The sequence below is a fragment of the Hippopotamus amphibius genome, chromosome 4 (genome assembly GCF_030028045.1).
Source record: "Hippopotamus amphibius kiboko isolate mHipAmp2 chromosome 4, mHipAmp2.hap2, whole genome shotgun sequence".
NCBI lineage: Eukaryota > Metazoa > Chordata > Mammalia > Artiodactyla > Hippopotamidae > Hippopotamus > Hippopotamus amphibius.
The window spans coordinates 130,700,919-130,720,667 of record NC_080189.1 but is presented as its reverse complement, the minus strand read 5'-3'; the positions used below and the strand labels follow the sequence as shown (position 1 = coordinate 130,720,667).

At 38.3% G+C, this 19,749-nt stretch overlaps 1 protein-coding gene across 1 annotated transcript in view; it reads left to right on the top strand.

Moving 5' to 3' along the window:
* Window positions 1-19,749, top strand: part of CUBN (cubilin) — a 275,207-nt gene that overhangs the window by 212,050 nt on the left and 43,408 nt on the right. Inside the window, exons 56-58 of the mRNA XM_057731754.1 lie at window positions 972-1,121; window positions 15,026-15,226; window positions 17,650-17,779. Coding sequence (XP_057587737.1) covers window positions 972-1,121; window positions 15,026-15,226; window positions 17,650-17,779 — 481 coding nt within the window. The remainder of the gene's footprint in view (window positions 1-971; window positions 1,122-15,025; window positions 15,227-17,649; window positions 17,780-19,749) is intronic.

Sequence of the window (19,749 nt, the reverse complement as noted above, 5' to 3'; positions counted from 1 at the left end):
TTCCCCCTTCCTCCTCTGATGACTACTCACCAGGTAGGAGAGTGGGATGTGTACTTTTTAAGTCTGAGACACAGCGGTGCGTGTGCTTGTTGGCTGGATTAAATCAAGTAGCCACTATTTGCAAACCACTGTTTAGGAAAAAGTTTGATGAGAGGAACTGGAGGAAGTAATGCAGTGAGCAGGTATTTCAGAGGTGAATAAGATGGTGGTGTAAAGGAAGTAACAAAAGACCACCCCAGACCTAATTTTAGGTCTTCACTTGGTTCATTGTATTTATGAGTGTGTGTGTGTGTGTGTGTGTGTGTGTGTGTGTGTGTGTGTGTGTTGTAATGTCAGTTTAAAAGGATACTGTGTGTGATAGGGAGTGTGTGGATTAACTCGTTAGTGGCAGTATGTAAACAAAAGTCATTTTTGTGGCGAAAAGGTGGTTCTCTTCATTTCTGACACCAGGAAATCAAGTGAGAATTTGTTAAGAGTTGGGATTAGTAAGTTCAACCATTTTTGTCGAGCAGGTATTAGTTTTATAGCCATATTACTGTGGTAATGAAAATAATACATTTTTCTATAATGTGATATTTTAAAACTCTCAAGTGTATTGAGCTTAAGACACTTAACACAGATCACTTTTTATCAGTTTTATCTCTTTAGCTACATGACTCTTCAATCTTTGCTAAGTTATCCTTTCTTTAGTATCTTAAAATTAAGTGATTTGCAATGGATTTCTGGTAAAATTTCTACTTAGCCCAAAACTCTGCATCATTTTCTAAAATATATATAATATTCTCAGTTTGCTTTTTTTTTCGATATTTATTTTGAATCAGAGCTCCACTCTTTTAGTTACCCCTTGCTTCCTTTTGGAGTAGCTCAGAGAATATGTCTCTAGAGAGCTGAGGAAAGTCCAGGCTTACTGATTAAAGAGCTGCCCTCTGGGAGAACAAATGTTCTGATAATGGCTTTTTCTTCCCACACAGGATGTGGAAGGAATTTCACTAACCTTTCAGGTTACATTGTTTCTCCAAACTACCCAAGGCAATATGACAACAACATGAATTGCACCTACATCATAGAGGCCAGTCCTCTGTCCATTGTCCTCTTGACTTTTGTGTCTTTCCATTTGGAAGGTAAGTTTATTCTTATGTAAATTACAATTGATACTTAATAAATGAATGAGCAATAAGTAGAGGAAGAGATTGTCTAAAAATCACTATTTGAAGAAAATATTAAAAATGTTACAGGGTTGATGTAAGCTTGATTAAAACTCCATCCAATATTTTAAGAACGCACATATCATCCTGTATATTCCAGAGGTAAAAAAATAATGCAAGACCTTTAAGAACACAAGCATCACATAAATGGCCTAAAGAAAAAAAGTCTGAAATCTATCACATGTTAATCATAGTTTCTAATTTATTCATTTGCATTTATTCTACACACACAGGTGCCTACACACACACTATAAACTAACTAGCAAGGGAAACTTCACTGCTGAGTCAAACTGGGTGCCCCATACATGTTGAATGAATTAATGAATTAATAAAATTAATAAATATCTGTGTTTGACTTTCAGTAAATATGACTGTGGGATACCCTTTCATCTCCTTTTTTTCCTTTTTCATCTTCATCAGTCCCACAGGGATTGAGAAATCCCTAACCACAGCACCCCTTTGGGTTCATTCCTGGCTGTTGGTGAAGGGGACAGTAGAGCTACCCGTTTGGGCTGGACTCTGGCTACATTGAATACACTTGATGTGTCCCCGAGTGGTATCACATTGCAGAGAAAAGATCCCTGCAAGTAGATGGGCAATTCCAACCACTCGGTCATTTTAATATTTTTTACAAATTAACTTTTCATTTCTAAATTATAATTAATCTGTACATGTCATGCTTCATTTGCCCAATCAAAATTTCTTTCTGTTTGGGTTAGTCTCCCATGGCAAAGAAGAATTAAACTTAGCAAAATATTCTACAATATTCAGCACCCACGAAATTTATGTTTCATAAAAATAAAAATGACGTCAGTACTCATATGTTGATGAATTATACAAAGCCTCTCTCACTGGATGCTTTTTCTCTGACCTCATTTTCCTACATCTCTGTACGTTGTAGTTTTTTATGTTTGCTGGAAAACGCCAAGTATGAATTGATGTACATCACTGTAAAAATGGATATGAAGTAAAATACAATCTTTTCAGCATTTGCTAGCACAAAATCTCAGTAATATAAAAAAGATGTTCGTGATATATAAAGTATTAGGGGAAGGTATAAGAGATTCAATTTTTTTGTTTAAAATAACCTGTGTGAATTAAATCTGTAAGACTGTTAAGCAGTATTTGAAGAGTTGTTACTGTCATAGATTTACAGGTGATATTTATTTTCTTTTTTATATCTTTTCTATTATTTTCATAATTGAGGGAAAGTTGTTTTATTTTTTGTTAAATTTTATATTTTTATTTTTATTGAAGTATAGTTGGTTTACAATGTTGTGTTAGTTTCAGGTGTACAGCAAAGTAATTCGGTTATACATACATATATATATTCTTTTTCAGATTCTTTTCCCTTACAGGTTATCACAAAATATTGAATATAGTTCCTGGTACTATAAAGCACCATAAAGTACTTGTTGGTTGTCTATTTTATATAATATATAGTAGTGTGTATATGTTAATCCCAAACTTCTAATTTATCCCTCCTCCCACCCTGCTTTTCCCCTTTGGTAACCATAAGTTTGTTTTCTCTGTCTCTGAATCTATTGCTGTTTTGTAAATAAGTTCATTTGTGTCATTTTTTTAAGATTCCACATATAAGCACTATGATATGATATTTGTCTGTCTGACTTACTTCACTTAGTATGATAATCTCTAGATCCATCCATGTTGCTGCAAATGGCATTATTTCATTCATTTTTATGGCTGAGTAATATTCCATTGTATATATGTACCACATCTTCTTTATCTATGCACTATCATATGATATTTGTCTGTCTGACTTACTTCACTTAGTATGATAATCTCTAGACCCATCCATGTTGCTGCAAATGGCATTATTTCATTCATTTTTATGGCTGAGTAATATTCCATTGTATATATGTACATCTTCTTTATCTATTCATCTGTTGATGGACACTTAGGTTGCTTCCATGTCTTGATTGCTGTAAATAGTGCTGCAGTGAACATTGGGGGTGCATGTATCTTTTCAAATCATAGTTTTCTCTGGGAAACTATACGCCCAGGAGTGGGATTGGCAGATCATATGGTAACTCTATATTTAGTATTTTAAGGAACGTCCATACTGTTTTCCACAGGGGCTGCACCAATTTACATTCCCACCAATAGTATAGGAGGGTTCCCTTTTCTCCACACCCTCTCAAGCACTTATTATTTCAATCTCCCAATTCATCCCCCCCCCAACCCTCCCCACTTTCCCCACTTGGTGTCCATATGTTTGTTCTCTACATCTGTGTCTCTATTTCTGCCTTGCAAACCGGTTGATTTGTACCATTTTTCTATAGTCCACATATATGTGTTAATATACAATATTTGTTTTTCAATTTCTGACTTACTTCACTCTGTATGACAGTCTCTAGGTCCATCCATGTCTCTAAAAATGTCCCAGTTTCATTGCTTTTTACAGCTGAGTAATATTCCATTGTATGTATGTACCACATCTTCTTTATCCATTCATCTGTTGATGGACATTTAGGTTGCTTCCATGTCCTGGCTATTGTAAATAGTGCTGCAGTGAACATTGGAGTGCATGAGTCTTTTTGAATTATGGTGTTCTCTGGGTATATGCCCAGTAGTGGGATTGCTGGGTCATATGGTAGTTCTATTTTTAGTTTTGCAAGGAACCTCCATACTGTTTTCCATAGTGGCTGTATCAGTTTACATTCCCACCAGCAATGCAAGAGCGTTCCTTTTTCTCCACACCCTTTTCAGCATTTACTGTTTGTAGATTCTCTGATGATGCCCATTCTAACCGGTGTGAGGTGATACCTGATTGTAGTTTTGATTTGCATTTCTCTAATAATTAGTGATGATGAGCAGCTTTTCATGTGCCTCTTGGCCATCCGTATGTCTTCTTTGGAGAAATGCCCATTTAGGTCTTCTGCCCATTTTTTGATTGGGTTGTTTGTTTTTTTTGATATTGAGCTGGATAAACTGTTTATATATTTTGGAGATTAATCCTTTGTCTGTTGATTCATTTGCAAATATTTTCTCCCATTCTGAGGGTTGTCTTTTCATCTTACTTATCATTTCCTTTGCTGTGCAGAAGCTTTGAAGTTTCATTACGTCCCACTTATTTATTTTTGTTTTTATTTCTATTATTCTAGGGGGTGGATCAAAAAAGATCTTGCTGTTATTTACGTCAAAGTGTGTTCTTCCTATGTTTTCCTCAAAGAGTTTTATAGTGTCTGGCCTTACATTTAGGTCTTTTATCCATTTTGAGTTTATTTTTGTGTATGGTGTTAGGAAGTGTTCTAATTTCATTCTTTTACATGTAGCTGTCCAGTTTTCCCAGCACCACTTATTGAAGAGGCTGCCTTTTCTCCATTGTATATCCTTGCCTCCTTTGTCATAGATTAGTTGACCGTAGTTTATCTCTGGGCTTTCTATCCTGTTCCATTGATCTATATTTCTGTTTTTGTGCCAGTACCATACTGTCTTGATCACTGTAGCCTTGTAGTATAGCCTGAAGTCGGGAAGCCTGATTCCACCAACCCCGTCTTTCCTTCTCAAGATTTCAAGCATTTATTATTAATAGATTTTTGATGATGGCCATTCTGACCAGCGTGAGGTGATACCTCATGGTAGTTTTGATTTGCATTTCTCTAATAATTGTCGATGTTGAGCATTTTTTTCAAGTGCCCATTGGCCATCTGTATGTCTTCATTGGAGAAGTGTCTAGATCTTCTGCCCATTTTTTGACTAGTTTGTTTTTTTTTTTATATTGAGGGGGAAGTTATCTTAATAACAGGGGAAAAACATGTGACTTGGATTGTGCATTTGCATGTGCATTTGTCCTCATGAAATTACATAAACACAAGACTATCACATACCAGTATCATTTAGACTGGAAAAGGAGGAGCTGGTAAATATACTATGTAAAACAGCTGCAAAAGCACTGCCAAGGGCTTCCCTGGTAGCGCAGTGGTTGAGAATCTGCCTGACAATGCAGGTTTGATCCCTGGGCTGGGAGGATCCCACATGCCGCGGAGCAACTAAGCCCGTGCGCCACAACTACTGAACCTGCGCTCTAGAGCCTGTGCGCCACAACTATTGAGTCCATGTGCCACAACAACTGAAGTTCCCGTGCCAACAGCCCGTGCTCTGCAACAAGAGAAGCCACTGCAGTGAGAAGCTCACGCGCTGCAACAAAGAGTAGACTCCTCTCCACAACTAGAGAAAGCCTGTGCGCTGCAACAAAGAGTAGACTCCTCTCCACAACTAGAGAAAGCCCGTGTGCAGCAACAAAGACCCAACACAGCCAATAAATAAATAAATAAATAAATTTATAAAAAAAAAGCACTGCCAATACCAATGGTATGTGTATTATTAGAAGGGAACATATACTGACACCAAACAGTAGCTCCCTGAGTTTAGCTGACAGGTGGGGTAAAGGGGCGAGTACCCTGCTGACCACCTGACCTGGGGTGGGGCGGGGGAGGCGCAGTATTTTAGGATGGGTCTCAATGCCAGACTGGCCACTTACTAGTCACGTGACTTTGTGCACATTACTTAATCCCTCTGATAATCGCTGTCATCTTTACAAAAATATAAAATAGTAGTTGTGAAAGTCAGATCATGCCATAGACACATACCTTGTGAACCACAATTCATCAGAGGGACCACCGTTTTGTTATTTTTGCTGCCAGTGGTCAGGATCTCCAGACACGCCCGCGACACGAGTCACCTGCAAACAGATCCTTGGTTTTGCCAGATTGAGTGATTTCTTCTTTAGTGATGGATTTGCTCATTGTCACCCAGCTGAAGAGACGGATCTTTTTATACGATCACATCCTTATGACAATGTCTTGTGACATTTCCAGTGTTACACGTACTCAGCATTTTCAAGCTGCAAAGTGAGTAATTTCTGGCTTAGATTAAATGAATCATGAGGACTTCCCAAAAGGGCAACATTAATCAGATTTATTTTGTAATTAGATTCTTATCACTAATCATCAGTGCCAGCGTTCATGAAATACCATCAGCAAGGTAGAGCTCCGTTCGCTACCGTAAAAATAACCTTCCACCCCTTCTGAGTGAGCCTGAGGGATTCCTGTGCAGTGTATTGTGATAAAACCAAGTGAGAACTGCTCTCAAGAAAAATCACAGCCTGTCTGCGAGAGCATTGGTCTTCCGAGCTGCTCTAGGCCATGGACCTGCTTCTGAGAGACTCTGTCCAAATGACTAAGTACTTCTGAGCCCAAGCGGCCAGCAGAACTTGCGCAAACCTGGGTGGAGACGAAGGTTTGGTATCTGCCTTTTTTGATGGGCCACTGGCTCAAAAGATGGATTTGTGAAATAAAAAACGAGCTATTCCAGGCTACAGAATACTACAGGGAAACACACTTGTGCATATGCCGGATCTACCAGACACTGACAACTGGTTAGGAAACGTTTCCCATTCAGGCTAGTTTACTGGTTATTGAGGTACACACTGGTGCTTTTCCCGCAGGGTGGTTACAAAGGTTCAGTGACCTGCTTTCCACTAAAAGTTGCTCTGAACGTATGTTATGGTATTTTATGTTGGCCTAAGTTTCTCTTTCTCCTGATTATTACATTTTCAATACTTGTCGTTCTATGAACTACGGACTTCTATTTCCTATACAATCCCTATTAAACTATAAACATTTCGGGGAAATCAGAAGTCATAGAAGAAATTTCCATTTGAGCATTTACAAGACTTTTTAAGTTACCTCAAGACCAAAATGGCTCTTGGTATACTTAACAGTGTTTTCCAAAGTTGTGAAATGAAATAGAGATTTGACAAATTCAAAATGTTACTTTGGTCAAAAAAGAAATAGCAAAAAGCAGACAAAATTTAATGAGACAGCATGAGGGAGAAACCATCTATGTTTGTACTTATTTTGGAATAAGATGTCATCGAATAAATACTCATTTTATTTTCCCAAATATTGAATAGTCTAAAAGTGTATTTTTCTGTTTTCATTATTCATGTGGCCAAGTGGATGCCTCCAAGTTGCTGGAAGGATTATAGGCTTTTTTTTTTTAACTTTATAAAGAAAACACTTAGCAGGTGAGGTAACCTAAGGCAAGCCAGTGCCTTCTGTGCCTTGATTTTTCTGTCACTAAAATTGGGTAATAACATTGATTCACTTTGGTGACAATGAGGGGTTTAGAATTCTTAATTAAAAAATCCTACATCTAGGCAAATTCTAAACTCAGTTTTTCTGAGATCCAGAGTATTCTTTTTTTTTAATTAATTAATTAATTATTTTTGGCTGTGTTGGGTCTTCGTTGCTGTGCACGGGCTTTCTCTAGTTGTGGCAAGTGGGGGCTACTCTTCATTGCATTGCGCAGGCTTCTCATTGCAGTGGCTTCTCTTGTTGCCGAGCATGGGCTCTAGGTGTGAGGGCTTAAGTAGTTGTGGCATGCATGCTAAGTAGTTGTGGCTCACGGGCTCTAGAGCACAGGCTCAGTAGTTGTGGTGCATGGGCTTAGTTGTTCCACAGCATGTGGGATCTTCCTGGACCAGGGATCAGACCCGTGTCCCCTGCATTGGCAGGTGGATTCTTAACCACTGTGCCACCAGGGAAGCCCCAGAGTATTTCTTGATAAGCACTGAATAGAAAGTAGTCCCTTGATACAGAAAATGGGGGAGAACCAGTGCAAATGCACTTTGCTTACTGTCCTCTGGAGATGGCCTCAAAGGCCCCAGGAGGAACAGGGCTGGGTTTGCAGGGCAGCCACATGGCAAGTCCTATGTCGTGTTTGCCCGAATTCTCATTCAGTAACTTAGAAGTCCTGGTTTACAGGCTATGCCTAACATAAAGCTAAAAAGAAAAAAGGAAGAAAATTTAGATTTTTTTTTCCTTTTGCCCTTTTCTCTCACCAAGAAGCAGGATAATTGAGTTTTGTTAGGCTTAGTTCGCATTTCCTCTCCATTTAATCTAAATTTTAAAAAAAAGTGGCATTATGCAGCTACTTACCATTTCTTTTCTTTGCTTCCTCAGTTGTTTCTCAAGAAATCAGAACGTAGGCCCATTTCACAACTTGTTATTTTAGAAAGCATTGGGCAATGGTTCTTTTGAAATCATTCCTATTGATGTTTTATTCAAATTGGCTAAGCCCTAGAGGAGACGGTTTCATCATGTGAGATTCCTTGCTTGCCTGTGTTATGATAGAAGACCTCGACCTTCAGACTCTGCAGAGCTTCGTTCTGCACCAGCACCTGCTTCTCCCTCCCATCCCAGGGAGTCATCCTCCACTGGGGAGTCCTGTCTCCGAGCTGCTCAGAGCCGCTCCCTGAGTCACATCCCTCTCTCTAGAGTCCTCTGCTCTTTTACTGAAAAGACCTTATCATGTCTGCAATATTCACACATTTCAACCAAAAGCGTTTTCCACAGCTTCGAGTCCTCTTTGGCCTCTCTGCCTCTCTATCTGTGACTCTGAAGGAAAACTGCAGTTTGGAGCTAAATCCCACAGGTTTACATCACTTGCTGAAGTGCTCCCTGGCTTCCCTTTCAATTCTCTCTCAATTCTTGGATTCATCGCGAAGTCCAGAATCGAACATGGCCCTCTGTAGTAAAGCCCAGAATAATGCGATGAAAATTATATTTCAGTATGTTGGATAGAACCTTACCCATTTCAAATAATAAATGTGCCTTACAGTTTTTCAGAAGGATGGAAAATAGTCATAAAAGCAGATCATGGAGGACTATTTTACACCTCAGAGATTTCAATAGTAAATATTCATCAGATCATTTACTGAAGATAGGATGAAGAATGACTGTAGCCCCTTGTCCCATGATGTGGGCTCTCGTCCGTGAAGAAAGTATCATTCAATTTCAGGGTACTGCTCTTCCTGGCTAGTCCTCATATGTCTGATTGAATGCTACCTCCTGGCCATAAATTCAACTTTGATATACATTTTGCTCCTTGAAGAACCTTTTTTAAACCTTGACTAAGTTCTTTTCTCTCCCTAGAAGACAATCATCCTAGTTGCATTTAAATGTATTTTACTTGAGAATTTTTTGTATATTTTGACTGTAATATAAAATATTACAATTGGTTCCCCTATAATTATGGAAAAGCATTTAATATCATTATTTCTTTTGCCCATGGTCTTTGTTACCAGGTGTCTTCTCATTGAAGAGTCAGACTGATATCTTTGACCTAATGCGGTGAGGTGATGTGTAGAGCTTGAGAAAATGATGTATGTGTGTGAATTACTTGGTGCCTACTGACATATTTATGTCTCATTTTCTCGGTATTACCTTGTTTATGCTCATCTTTGATATGTTCTTAGACTTCAGGTATCTTGAAGAATAAAGATGCAGATGTAGAGAACAGACTTGAGGACATGGGGGGAAGGAGAAGCTGGGACAAAGTGAAAGAGTAGCATTGACGTGTATATATACGCTACCAAATGTAAAATAGATGGCTAGTGGGAAGCAGCTGCATAACAAAGGGAGATCAATTAGATGATGGGTGATGACCTAGAGGGGTGGGATAGGGAGAGTTGGAGGGGACGCTCAAGAGGGAGGAGATATGGGGATATATGTATAAATACAGCTGATTTGCTTTATTGTACAGCAGAAACTGGCACAACAGTGTAAAGCTATTATACTCTGATAAAGATCCAAAGAAAAAAAAAAGAAACAAATTTTGATATTATGTAATGTTTGATTTCCTATGGATGACATTTGGAAGAGCATCCCACCTTAAAGAAATTACTACTGGAAATGATATAAGAATGTTTTTAATCATTAAGCAAATTGCCAAATATCACAACTTTCATAATTTATTGAGTCAGGCTTTAAAAATGAGCAGATTGTCTTGAAGGGTTTACTTAGTTATTGGATAATATGTTGCCATCTACAAAAAAGTTAAAATACCCTCTCAACTTCCTCTGCCTCCCCTTGTTATTGAATATGGACCTTTTATAAACAACTAGTGCATGGTTGTGGTTATGTCTCAATATAGATATACAGCTGCTGTTTCATGAATGATTTTTCTGTAATTAAATTAGTTCCTTTAATTTTTTTGAAACATAATCAAGTATATGACATACTTTACCTTACATTTCACAGCCTTTTGATAATTGTCTAAGACTACCACCACTATGATAGTCTATATCATCAAAGAGTTAAAAAACTAACTCTTTAGTACGTAAAAGATATCTGCATAGGAGGTCATTTGACTAATGTAGAACTTGGATTTTAATCTAGCATCAGCCAGATTTCCTTTCATTCTATGATTTTGCTTTTACAACTAATTGTATTGTTGGTGGCTAAAGATATTTTTATAGCTAATTCATAATATTTGTTGATTCTCACAATCACCTCCTCTGAATGTTTTTAATTCCAGTGAAGCTCTTGGTGTCTACAAGACAAATTCTAAGGCTATAATTAAAGTGCACACTTTGACAGTATTCAAATCCTGAATCTGAGTTTAATGTATTTCTTTTTTGTCCTATTTTTCCAACATTATATTGTTTCTTATCACATGGTAAGGTCATTAAAGTTGTCTTTAACATTTTTAACTTGTAGATTTATTCCCAATTAGAAGCATTTCTATTACAGGATTTTCAAAATGAAAGAATCCTTTGGGGTTACTTTAATAAACATATCTTGAATTGATACCTCAAAATTTCTTCAGATTGTATAACATAGCTAAAATGCCAAATGTGTCCCTGAAATAACTGAAAATTTGAATTGCATAGATATTTTCTGATAAAAAATATATCAATTTTCTCTAAGATAATACAATTAAAAGAGGAGGGGGCTTTTAATGTACAAATATGTTAAAAATGCGTACACCAAGATTCTCTCAGTGAAAAGTAGATTATCTTCAGGTTTGCTTAGATGTGAAGTAGAGTTGATAGGAAGGATACTGGCTTATCTCATCTCATCAACAGGAGGTTTACAGATAAGAAGGGGAGTAATATGCTTCCAGAACATGCATCCTTCAGAATGTCCTCTCTTTCCCCCTCTCTTTTTGCCACTTTCTGCATGGCAGCTTCATTTGCCCTTGTTATAGCCAGACTGGCTTCCTACCGCAGTCAGGAGACCGAGGCTCCCGTTCTCCACGTTGAACATGTGTGGTTCCCATTGTCGACTCCCTTTTACTCAGTTACAGTTTGAACACATCTGATTGGCCTAGATGGGATCTGCCCTCCTACCTTGGAGGAATCAGTCCGTCTGTCCACAGTGCTCAGCATGGTGGGCATCCATGAAGAGTAATAGCAACCGTGATCACGATTAGGATAATCCTGACTGTATCAATTAGCAATGTTTATGGCATGATTAACAGGAAACGCAATTCAGCCTGCTTTAAACATAAAAGGGCGGTTTATTGCTTTCCTTCTAGAAGACCTCAAAGTTGGTGGTGCCTCATATCTGTTTAATATAGCATTTTCATTTTGTCATCGAACATTCTACTTTTTCTGTTCTCACTCTGGATCACTCCAGTGTGAGTCTCACTCCAAAGCTGGCTTCTGTCTTGGCTGTAGGGTGGCCGCCCTCACAGAGGGGCTTGTGTGCCCCTCACGCATGTCTAGGAAGAGAGAGAATGTCTGTCCAGTGGCTGGAGTTGGCTTGTACCATCTTACAAGAGTCAATCGTGCTCCTCTAGTCCAAATTTAACAACCTCATGTTGGTAGCCTGACATTGGCTATAGTGGGAGTATTTATACCACAGAAATGAGCAAATGCTGCAAATTAGGGTGTTCCTCTTTCCCTCGGAGAGTTAGTTGTTCTGTTTACCAGCGCACTGCTATCTGTTCCAGATTCCAAACAATTTACCTGAAATTTACTCTAAATGGATTGGCTTAGGTCACATGCCCACCCTTGAACCAAGATCCATGACCAGGAGACTTGAAATTATGAAGCAAATATATACCATGGTTTCTTTAATTTATAAGAATGTTTTAATGCAAATAGACAGTCTGATTTTAACGTCCATTATGTCACAGTATGTGCTTGTATAAGAGATTGTAATGTAGTTTTGGGCAGTTCCAATGGGGAATTTAAGTAGGTAAAGCGTGTGTGTGTGTGTGTGTGTGTGTGTGTGTGTGTGTAGGTGTTAGGTACATGTTCAAGCTATCATCTAGATAAAAGTGTCATTGTTTTTGTCAATGAGAACATGAAAAATATTCTACATCATTAGTCATCAGAACAATGTAAATTAAATATCACAATGAGGTACCATTTCACACACGCAACTGAATGGCTAAAATGAAAGACTGACAATATCAAATGCTGACAAGCATGCAGAGCAACTGGAAGTTTTGTACTTTCCTGATGAGAATATGTACTTACATAACCACTTGGAAGAATCTGATTGGCAGTTTCTTACAGAATTAAATACACACCTAACTTATAACCCAGCAATTCTACTCCCAGGTATTTACCCAAGAGAAATAAAAACTTATGACCATTCCAATATCTAGAATATGAAAGAACTCTTAGAACTGAACACTAAGAAACATATAACCTGGTTTTAAAATGGCAAAGGAGGGAATTCCCTGGTGGTCCATTGGTTAAGACTCGGTGCTTTCACTGCCAATGGCCCAGGTTCAACCCCTTGTTGGGAAACTAAGATCAAACAAGCTGCACAATGTGGCCTAAATAAATATTTTTTAAAATGGCAAAGGATCTGAACAGCTGTTTCTTCAAAGGTATACAGATGGCCAATAAGCACATGGAAAGATGCTCAGCATCATTAGTCACAGGGAAGTGCAAATCTAAGCCACAATGTACCACCACTTCATACTCACTAGAATGGCTAAGTTAAAAAGACAGACAGTAACAAGTGTTGGTGAGGAAGTGAGAAATTAGAACCCTCCTGCTGGTTCTAATTGCTGATGTGGTGGCAAAATGGTGCACCCCCTTTGGAAAACAGTCTGATAGGTCCTCAGCGCATTAAACATAGGGTTATTCTATGAGTCTGCGATTCCATTCCTACTTATTTACCCAAGAGATTGAAAACATGTATCCACACAAAACCTTGTACTTGAATACCTATAGCAGTGTTATTTATAATAGCCAAAAGGTAGAAACAAACCAAATGTCCATCAACCACTAAACAGATAAACAAAAATGTGGTCTATCCATACAATGGAATGCTACTAAGCTTGGAAGGAATGAGGTACCGACACACTTTACATGGATAAACCTCAAAAACATTACGTTACATAAAAGCAGCCAGTCACAAAAGGCTGAATATTATATGATTCTGTTTACATGAAATGTCCAGAGTAGACAAATCCATGAAGACTGAAAGTAGGTTAGTGGTCGCCTAGGGCTGGGAGAACAGTAAAGGGGGGAGATGGGGGCATGACTGTGAATGGGTACAAGGTTTCTCTATAGGGGGATGAAAACATAGAATTGGGGGAAATGTCAGATACCTGAAGTTCTGTGGAGCTGTGAATTGGTAACACTTTTCCAAAAGACTGTTTGATAAACCTGAAAAATAGTCTTACCTTAGTACCAGTAACTCAACTTCTAAAACTTTATTCTAATGACATAATGAGAAATTTCTGCAAATATGTATATTTAAAAACATTTGTTTCAATAGTATTTTTAATCACAAAAAGTTAGAAAAGATAGAATTATTAAGCTATAGGGGATGAATTGAACATAGTACAGCACACCTACATATTAGAATTTGATAGATGCATTAAATTCAATGTTTTAAAAGATATTTAATCACATTAAACACATGATGTTATTTTATGTTAATAAAAATTAGGTTACAAAAGATCATGTGCAGGTTGATCCCAATTAATGTTTTAACAGAGTGTAATTCACCCGTAAAAATGACTCGATATGTCATAGTAATAAAAGTCTTTTTAACTATATTAACATAGATAACCAACAAGGACCTATTTGTATAGCACAGGGAATTCTGCTCAACTCTATAATAACCTAAATGGAAAAAGAATTTGAAAAAGAATAGGTATATGTATATATATAACTGAATCACTTTGCTGTACACCTGAAACTAATACAACATTGTAAATTAAAAAAAAAAAAGAAAACAAAAAAAAATCTCCAGAAATATGCAAATAAAAAACATCCCATCACCAAAAAAATAAAGTCTTTTTAATTTTTTGTTTATTCTGTTTTGTATTTCTCTTTAGAATGGGTTGGAGTATATATCTATTTTATAATTAGAAAACAAAACGATATATATTTTACAGTCACTGAACTCTTAAGCTAATATTGTTGGTGTGAACATTTGTAACAGTCGTTTAATTAACATTGAGGAAATTCTAATGACCTCTCCATGGTAGGAGTCCCTTATCTGTGTATGAGTTTCACTGTTAAAGCAGGGTTTCTCACTAGCAGCACTTCGGCGTTTGGGGCTGGGCCATTCTTGCGGTGGTGGGATGGCAGGGGGCCTGGGGCGGCCCTGGGCATTGCAGCCCATTTTAGCAGCATCCTTGGCCTCTACCCAGTCCACGCCAGTGACACACCCCAGGGTGAGAGCAAAAAAATGTCTTCAGATGTTGCCAGATGTCCCTGGGAGGCAAGATTGTCCCTAGTTTATAACCACTGAATTGAAGGACTCATTTATAGGGAAGAAAATTCTGGATTGTTTCAAAGTAGGATTTACCTGTTGTAACGTTTTCCCTGTTTCCTCACATCTGTGCTTGTTTTGTAACTAGGGTGAGGGTCGTTCATCAGGAAACCAAGTTAAATAGCGACTTGTTAAAATGGCTGTTGTCTCGTTTTAATTTCTGTGTAAATTGTCTGAATCGCCTTCACATTTTTGTGTGACGGTTTGTGTTGCTTCCGGTTCTTACTTGTGTTGCTTCTGGCTGCTCCATGCCCTGTTCAGCTCGCTCCACGGTGACAGGAAGCTGCGTCAACGACGGCGTGCACATTGTCAGGGGTGACAGCCTATCTTCCACGCCTTTGGTGACCCTGTGTGGGGATGAGAGCCTGTCCCCTGTCACCATCTCTGGTCCCGTGCTGCTTAACTTCTACTCGAACGCACACACCACGGACTTGGGATTCAGGTTTTCCTACAGGATAACCCGTGAGTAGCCATAATGATGGAATTTGGAATTTTCTTTTTTTCTTGATCAATTTCCATAAGGAGATTTAATTGTGATTCACACATCACCAACTTGAAGATTCAGAGACTTTAAGGGAAAAAAATATTAATTAGGTGCATAGTCCCAAAATACTTAGATATTTTCCTTAAAAAAAAATGGAGAGGCCTTTTTCCATGAACTTTAACAGAACTACTCTTTGAAAATCAGATGGAAGATTGAAAGTTATTTTTGATAATTTAAGTTAGAATGAACTGCTGCCTTCAGTTGTTCGGACATTGCATGAAGTGACTTTCTGGCCTGGACTGTCCAGGTGCCTACTTTCCCGCGTCACTCTGCTGAAAAGCAATGCTTTATACATTTAGAAAAAACAGAAGAGAATATTTTTATGATCATCTGGTTGGAAAGAATTTTTTAGCAGTATGCAAGAAGCACAGGTTGTAAAAGAAAAGATTGATATATTCAACTATGTGATCATTTGCAGCTTCTCTATATCAAAATCAAGGTGAGAAGACAAGTCACAGATTGGACAGAGACCTTTGTAGCTACCAAGATCTTTTCATTTTTTTGTAGACAGTTTGATCAACGTTTGTTTGAAAATCATAAGATTCAATTTCCTCTCTTGCAATAAATTTGGTTAGTTTGCCGACAGCGTTTTTTTCACATCATCCCAACTTCAGTAACATGGGCAAAAAAAGCTCTTGCAAAATGTTTGTTTGAACTTTACTTGACAAAACCCATTGCTAAAGGTAGAAAGTCAAATTGTTTTCTTTCAAATAAATTATTGTTACCATCCACAGAGGAGACTGAAAATGTTTATTTACTTATGAAAAAGGCCTTCACAACTTGTCCACGTTGGCCGCCACCCGCGTCCTGACCCCATTTGTAACATATGATTTTGTGTGGCTCTGGGATTCTGTTGGCACAAACAGAAGAGTGCTATGAACATTCCTTCCCCCAGTTGTCTGTTGAATAAAGAGCAGGGGTGATTTGTTTTATTCTTTTGCTGCAACTAGTGTTGTGGAGAGCTTCCTCTGTACTTTATATTCTTTTACTCTTTAATCCCTCATTTTTCTAGAACACTGTGTACAAGGGTCCACATTATCTACTATGAGAGTCTCATTTAAAGAGGGGTGTTGTTATTGAAATTTCAAATCCTGACAGTGTACAAATTTGGGAGTTATTTAGGCATTGACAAGCTTTCAGAGACTTCATAATTGTGTACAAGATGAAATAGAATAATGGCTACACAAATCTAACACTGAATTCACTGCAGGTGTACCCAGGGACCTGAGTACATGAATACTTATGGGCATAGAGAGAATAGCTTTCCCTGCAATGTGGGCTCAACTGAGACAAAATAAACAAGCAGAAAATAAATAAATAACCTTAATAACCTTAAATGGCAGCCACTATTTGGTTATCATTTCTAAGAGACGTAAATGGAATGTATTCGTTGATAGTATATAAACCATAAAACTATCACCAAAATATACTAACCTTACTATACTTTTAGAATCAGAAAGTAAAATAAATATAAACCTTTCTCACTGCAGTGAGAAGAGGGCACTTTCCATCACTGGGTGGCACAAGATAATCCTCCTTATATGCAAGGCCAAGCAAAGAAAAATTCTGTATGTTTTATAATGGGATTTCATTCTATTTTTACGGCTGTTGTTTTATTGAGTCGTGGGAGTACCTAAGGGCTGTGGGCTGTTGGTTGCTGGACTTGGGGTGGGGGGCGGGCCTAACTTGCTCGTGCTTGTTGAGGACCAGTAATAAAGCTTGGTCGAGTACGGTCCTTACTCGTCTCATGACCAAACAGAAACACACAGGACCCAAGAGCTGTGCTTCTGAGCCCACAGAGGGAACTAAACCCCATTATTCCAAAAGTGATTTCTGAAACTTCACCTTATAGTCGTCTATGCTGGACATAGGAGGTTCCAATCCATATTATTTAAGATTTTTAGATCACAGTCCTTCCTGGGTTCAAAAGCCCACAATGTGCCTCGGATTCTGCAGAGCTTTCCTAAGCTTCCAGCCATCACCGTTATCCCTTTGAATCTGTCACTTCAATGTAGAGAAAGGACAGTTATATTCCAACACGTGAAACATTCTTTCTCTTTGTTTTCCCTCTGACAATTATTTTGGCTCAGACTTGGTCCATTCCAAAAGTTGCCTTGAAACATTCTTCCCTGCTTGTACACCTTACTGTCTCTTTCCTCCACTTCAGTGGAAAAATCTGAATTATTTGTAAGCACAATAAAGGGAGGTTTACATTGCTTTAAGACGAATGATTATCATCTCTCTTGGGGAAAAGGGTACCATAGTAAAGAGTGTCTGGAAATGACTTTCCTCTGCTACGAGTCATAATCCTTCTCTGCCTGTTCCCCGCCCTTGGTTGCAGCCTGTGGCGGTGTGTTCAACCTCTCCACTGGCGTCATCAAGAGCCCGTCCTATTCCTACTCCGACTACCCTAACGACATGCACTGTTTGTACACCATCACCGTCAGGGACGACAGAGTGATCCAGCTCAAGTACGTAAGACACATTTACCTTCTTAACAAAATCGTTCCAGCTCTGTTTGCAGAAAAAATATTCTTTTAATGATGCAAAGCATTGATTCTCATCAGAAGTATATACAAGAATCTGGAGGAAGAGAAAGCGAGCATGTGGTGTGGTCCTGTAGCCTGGGAAATGGGCCCCCTACCCTCCACGGAAGCCAGTGGTCATTCAGGGGAAAAACCCCACCAGTTCAAACAATTGTTGTAGTTTTCCAACAGTTTTAAAGGAGCTTCACGTAATGGGGTGTAACATTATGAGTCTATTCTGAAGTCAGAGGATGTGGGGAGGGCAAGAGAAAGCAGTTTCCACTTTTGGGGCACATATTATACGCAAAGAACTTTAATGAACACTTCCACCCTTCTCTTTTTCGGTTCTTGATACAGTCAAATGAGTTATATATTATTCATCTCATTTTATTGATGAGAAAACTGAGGCTCAGAAGTGTCACATCACTTTCCCAAAGTGACATAAGTGTTAAATGAAGAATCAAAATCAGAATCCATAAGAGATTTACTCCCCAAACCACGTCCTTCATACTTCCCTGTGCTCTCTCTCAAAGGGTACATTTTCTAACTACTTAAGAAATTCATATTTATTCCTGTATCAGAACACCTCTAAACGGGTGCTCTACAAGATATCTTATAACATCAGTAAAATTCTCCCCTGATCCTGCCTACTTCCAACAAGACTGATTAAGGGAAAGCAACCTCCAGTTCTCCGGTGATGAAGTTCACAATTGTTGTCATGTAAGATGACATATTTCTAACTCCTGTGTTTCAGTGATATATAGCATGTGGTGGAAAACTCTGAAAGTTGGTGTAGTTTATGGCAATACAGAATTTTTTATAGAAGCTTAATGGGCTAGGATCCCTCCTATATGTCTGTGATCACCTTCTCTCCCCCAAATCATGAACTCTCTGCAATTTACCTCCAGGGATCTCATATATCAAATGGGTCCTTGGACTGTGAAACAGGTCTCATCACGCCTGTTCCTGTATCAGACAGTGAGTGGTCTACAGTTAGTGGTCTACAGGTTGGACCCTGAAGAACACTGCAGGTCCCACCTGGGGCCATTTGTAAGGAAGCTTTGCCCTAAAGCCAAAAAGCCCTTTAAGTCCTAGGAACAAAAGAATAAACAAAAACTGGCCAATGGCCAGGAGCAGGAGGCCTGCTCGGGATGGAAGCTTAAGGAATGGTTCTTGTCATTTGCCATTGTGGCCCCGTATTTGGTCCTTACATGAGTAGGATTATAGCAAGGCTATGATATGTGTATATTTTTCCTCCTGCCTGAGCCCTGAGGCTCACCATAGTCAAAGCACACATCAGCATGTTTGGAAAATTATTTATTACATTCTTTCTAAGAACCTACATTCTATGAAACAAATGCTATTCTAGGTACTGAAGAAGTTGTAGACATTAGTAAAACATAAATCGTTCAAGGCTCCTCAAAATAGGCCAGCTTCATGAGGTTTTCTGTCAATGGGCTTTTCCAGATGTTTTCTGTGCTCTCATGGGAAAATGAGGCAAAGCCAAAACAGCTTCGAGTCCTCTTGGAAACTCAGATTTTTATCTTCTTTCATGGATTCCGGTTGTGCAAAATAAATGTATTGTCTATAGAAAATAAAAATGAAAGTAGTGTTTTGGAAATTATCTTGCAATTGTTTTGCCGTCTTCTATTACAGGAACATTAAATGTTACGTGTGGTTAAAGAAAATTAAGAAATTTTTCATCTTGATCTTTATCATCAGTTTGAAAACATTCAACCAACCAAAACCTGTTTTAAAATATTGTGTCATTTTATTCTTAAGCCTCTTAAAGGAAATATTTTAATCATGAGATATTTTCAAATTATTCCATATTGTATGTTATATATTACAGATGCTAGCAAAAATACCAAAAACAAGAAAACAAACAAAAAACATCTGAGAAAGAAGAAGAACCT